We start from the raw sequence: 5,000 nt of genomic DNA on the forward strand, positions 1-5,000 counted from the left end.
ACTGAAAAACTAACAAATCAGAGGACTTCAACATTGCAGTGACACAGTTTCAGCCATCAGTCCCTCAAAGGATTCAAGTACTGGACTCCAAATATTGGTGTTGTTGTTGTTAGAAGACTTTAACCTTTCTAAGCACATTCATCTTTTATCCACATATCACATGTTGGTGCGTAGTCTAAGTTTTCTTGTTATAATCACTCTAAATGAAAGTGAGTTTTGTTCCTGTTTGCTGTCTGTAACACACTGAAGACAACAACTAGTGGCTTCCAGCTCTTCTCTAAAGCTTTAGAGCAGGAGGTCAAACTCATTTTAGTTCAACTTACAGCACAATAGATCTCAAGTGGACCAGACCAGTAAAACCATTACATAATATATAATAGGGCTGTCAGCGTTAACGTGTTAATCGTGATTAGATTAATGCAATCCATAACACGTTAATTTGTTTTAATCACATTTTAATGTTGCAAGCCTTTTTGTCCCTTCTACTCCCCCGTAGACGGCTCCTCTAGCTGTAGCGCTATGCTTTGAAGTGGCCTCCTGCAGTAAACCTACCGCGCTGATGGAAAGTAAGAGAGCTACTGGACTTTTGAACGGCTTGTTTAACTTTAAAACACTTCCAGACGCTTCAGTTGACAAGTCAAAAGTAAAATGCAACCTGTGTCAAACGGAGTTTAACTACCACCGGAGTACGTGGAGTTTGAGTTAGCACCTCCACGCTAAACACCCAGGTGCAGCCAAGCCAGCCTCAGCTCCACCAAAGGACCATTTTGGAGTGTGGGAGTCGCAGCAGAGCCGTGATTGATTCCCAGTTAAGACACTCTGGTAAGAAATGCTTTACATTATGGGCTTAAAACTGCCTTCAAATGGAAAATAACAGGATTTTAAACATGACATTCAAAACGCGACTAATGGCGATTAACTATGGAAATTCAGCGATTAATCTCGATTTAAAAAATTAATCGTTTGACAGCCCTAGTTTAAATATGATCACAACATGCATTCATTGTTTTTTCAGACAGTTATATTCCTGTCAGGGTGGAAACACCTCCGAAGCAAAAAAAAAAATAACTGATTTCTGATCAATCTGTCTTTGTAGAGTTTGATAAAAGTAAGAAACTACACAGGTCAGAGTTGCTGATTCTCTAAAGTTAGTTTTCTAGGATCATACTTTCTCAAACTTGGACATATTTTTCCTTAATTAGTTTCTAATTTTGCAAATACCTGAAGAAATGTGGGGCTGGAATATTATCTGCTGTCTGCTCCTCTAACGATATCAAAGTGCCCATAAAGCTTTTATCTTTCATACCTTTAAGACTCGTATCTAATGGATCATTTCAACCAGGAATAAACGCATGATTTTCACATATTGGATTATCAATGAAAGTATTTGATGCTTTTATGTGCAATCTAATATGCTTCTAGATATTAAGAGTACTCCTAATGACAGAACTCTTCTTGTAATGGTATTTCCTGTTTAGGTGGGGGGGGGGGGCTGTTAAAAGGTCTGATTACAAAGAGTCGGCTCTGATGATGCCAGACTGAGCTTTGGCTCGTTTTCCACCAGGATGTAATGTTTATATGAGCTGCACAGTAGTGAGATTAAAGTGTGGCATCTTTTTATTTAATGAGGTGTTTGGTGATTGTAAGCTTTGTAGCTTCATATAAAGGACAGAATGAGAATGAGAAAGAGGGATGAAAGCATAGACTGTATAAAAGAAACAGACGTAACATCCGTGACGTCACCCATTGGTTTGTGGACTGCTGCTCGGAAGCCAATAGTTTCTAATCTAGGCAGCGCCATCTTGAAAATTTCAGGTGCATGCTGGGAAAAATAAAAACATGTATTCTACTTATATGGGCATGAGGCGGAGTCATGGGCGGAGCGGGGAGGTTGCTATGGTTACAAGGGCTGGATCTGGAGGACATTGGTCAATCAACCTGTCAATCAGGACGTAGCCACGCCCTAATGCATACCCTGCTTTATCGTCACATATAAAATCAGGGAGGCCAAAATGTCCCAAATGAACATCATACTGCATTGAAGAAGGCTTTAAACTAGCGATTGAGACCATAAACACATTTTGAAAACGTTTACTGAGGTTAGAAATCAAGTGAGAAGTTGGTGAATTCTCCATTGACTTGTATAGAGACGGTCGCCCCCTGGTGGCCTTTTGATAGAATGCAGCTCTAAGTTACTTCTCCATTGACTTGTATAGAGACGGTCGCCCCCTGGTGGCCTTTTGATAGAATGCAGCTCTAAGTTACTTCTCCATTGACTTGTATAGAGACGGTCGCCCCCTGGTGGCCTTTTGATAGAATGCAGCTCTAAGTTACTTCTCCATTGACTTGTATAGAGACGGTCGCCCCCTGGTGGCCTTTTGATAGAATGCAGCTCTAAGTTACTTCTCCATTGACTTGTATAGAGACGGGTCATGAGACAAATGTGGTGAAGCTCATGAACGCAACGCTGCCCATCTTTTATAAATCAATCAAATTACAAACTAACTATTGATTAAAACAAACATCTGACAAATATTCAATATAATAATTTAGATTTTAGATTAAACAAGATCAGACCTGTTGATGGTGTCCATCGGGCTCCTGGATTTATATTAGACTAGATTAAACCAGATTACATTTATCAGATTAAACCAGATTACATTTAAAGCAGATCAGACCTGTTGGTAGTGTCCCCCAGGCTCTAAATCTTATATCAGACTAGATTAAATGAGAATACATCAATCAGATTAGATTCATCAGATTAAACCAGATCAGATTAAACCAGATTAAAACAGATCAGAACTGTCCTCCGGGCTCCTGGTTTTTACATTAGACCAGATTAGATTAATCAGATCAGACCTGTTGATGGTGTCCTCCAGGCTCTAAATCTTACAGTAGACCAGATTAAACCAGATCAGATTAAACCAGATAGGATTAATCAAATTAAACCAGATAGGATTAATCAAATTAAACCAGATCAGATTAAACCAGATCAGATTAAACCAGACCTGTTGATGGTGTCCTCCAGGCTCTAAATCTTACAGTAGACCAGATTAAACCAGATCAGATTAAACCAGATTAAAACATCAGATTAAACCAGATAGGATTAATCAAATTAAACCAGATCAGATTAAACCAGATCAAACCAGATCAGATTAAACCAGACCTGTTGATGGTGTCCTCCAAGCTCTAAATCTTACATTAGACTAGGTTAAACCAGAATAGATTAATCAGATTAAACCAGACCTGTTGATGGTGTCCTCCAGGCTCCTGGTCTTGGCCTCATCCTGCTCCAGTTGTCTCCTCACGTCGTCCTGTTCGGGTCCGGCGGACGGTGCTCCCTCCAGCAGCCAGCGCTCCCTCAGAGCCTTCGACTGAACACACACAGGAAACACAATCACACCATCTGCTCCTGAAAAAGCTTTAATTCAACGTTTCCTCCGAGAATCAAATTAGAGTCACTTAGAACAAAACAATGGACAGAAGGAAGCAGAGGTCGTCATGGTAACGAGGTCTGGATGGGATGATCCGGTCACCAGAGGTGATAAAACACTCTGAGATATGAGAGTATCTGCTGTTCATAGAGAATAACTCTGATGATGTGACCCGGCTGTTAGAGTCAGAGCTGCTGAATGTTTAAAACCTGCATTAGTTAATTTTTCTGTCACAGCAGAGACACACTGGGAACATCTGACATATTAACAGCTTATAAAGCAGCTAACATGTTATTTTTATTCTGTTATAAAGATGTTAGGATGACACGCGACACTAATGTCTGTCCTCTGTGTGAGAGTCATGTGATCAGACGTGAACAGCTGTCTGTTATAAATACCGTCACACAGCGGCTGAGAGTCTGAGAGAGAAAGCAGTCGCAGCATTTCTGTCGTTCCTGTCGTTCAGTTCGCTGATCCGAGATCAGCTGCAGATATTTTTACTCTGCAGCTGTTCACAGTTCACGGCTCAGAGTCACTTCACCTCTGGATCCACACGTGCAACCATCTGTACTCTGAACTATACTGTACCATCTATACTCTGAACTATACTGTACCATCTATACCCTGAACTATACTATACCATCTGTACTCTGAACTATACTGTACCATCTAGACTCTGAACTATACTGTACCATCTATACTCTGAACTATACTCTACCATCTGTACTCTGAACTATACTATAAGACTCTGACAGAAACACTTCACTAAGAGTTCATTAGTCTGTAATAATATGAAATGACAGGAGGAGTTAACTCTTACATTCTCTTCAGGGTCAAATCTGACCATTTTTAAACCCTATACACATTTCTTTTCTTTTCCTAACGTAACCCTAACCCTCACACTCTACAAGAATGTACACGAGTCTCCAGCTGAGCGCAGCAGGGTTGGAGTTCTCCTGCAGAACGAGAGGGTCGCCTCCTTGTGACTTGGTGTTTATGGGAGGAAGACTCTGACTGTCTGCGTGTCTGCAGTGAACAACAGCTCAGAGTACCCGGCCTTCTTGGACTCTCTGGGCCCTGGAGGGGCCGCTGAGTCCGTAGTTCTGCTGGGAGACTTCAACGCCCACGTGGGCAATGATGAAGAAACCTGGAGGGGGGCGATTGGGAGGAACGGCCCCATCAACTTGTGTGCTAGCCATGGATCATAACAAACACCAGGATCCAGCATCAGGAGGGTCAGAAGTGGACCTGCTACCAGAACACCTTAGGACAAAGGTCCAGGATCCACTTTGTAGTGGAGTCGTCAGACCTGCGGCCGTATGTCTCAGACACTCTGGTGAAGAGAGGAGCGGAGCGGTCAGCTGATCACCACCTGGTGCTGAGGTGGATCAGGTGGGGGGGCAAGCTGCCGGACAGACCTGGGAAACATAAACCAGTAGTGAGGGTGAACTGGGAACGTCTGGCCCCCATCCACCAGACCTTCAACTCCTCCTCCGGAGGAACTTCTCCTGATTCCTCGGGGAGGTTGAGGAGCGATGTGGATTCTGTCCGTGGAACAGTGGACCA

The 5,000-nt window shown here is 42.4% G+C and overlaps 1 protein-coding gene across 1 annotated transcript in view; it reads right to left on the minus strand.

Annotated features, from left to right (window-relative positions):
• palm1a (paralemmin 1a) overlaps positions 1–5,000 on the minus strand; it is a 14,751-nt gene that overhangs the window by 8,012 nt on the left and 1,739 nt on the right. Inside the window, exon 4 of the mRNA XM_053323105.1 lies at positions 3,247–3,374. Coding sequence (XP_053179080.1) covers positions 3,247–3,374 — 128 coding nt within the window. The remainder of the gene's footprint in view (positions 1–3,246; positions 3,375–5,000) is intronic.

The sequence above is a fragment of the Scomber japonicus genome, chromosome 7, assembly GCF_027409825.1.
Source record: "Scomber japonicus isolate fScoJap1 chromosome 7, fScoJap1.pri, whole genome shotgun sequence".
NCBI lineage: Eukaryota > Metazoa > Chordata > Actinopteri > Scombriformes > Scombridae > Scomber > Scomber japonicus.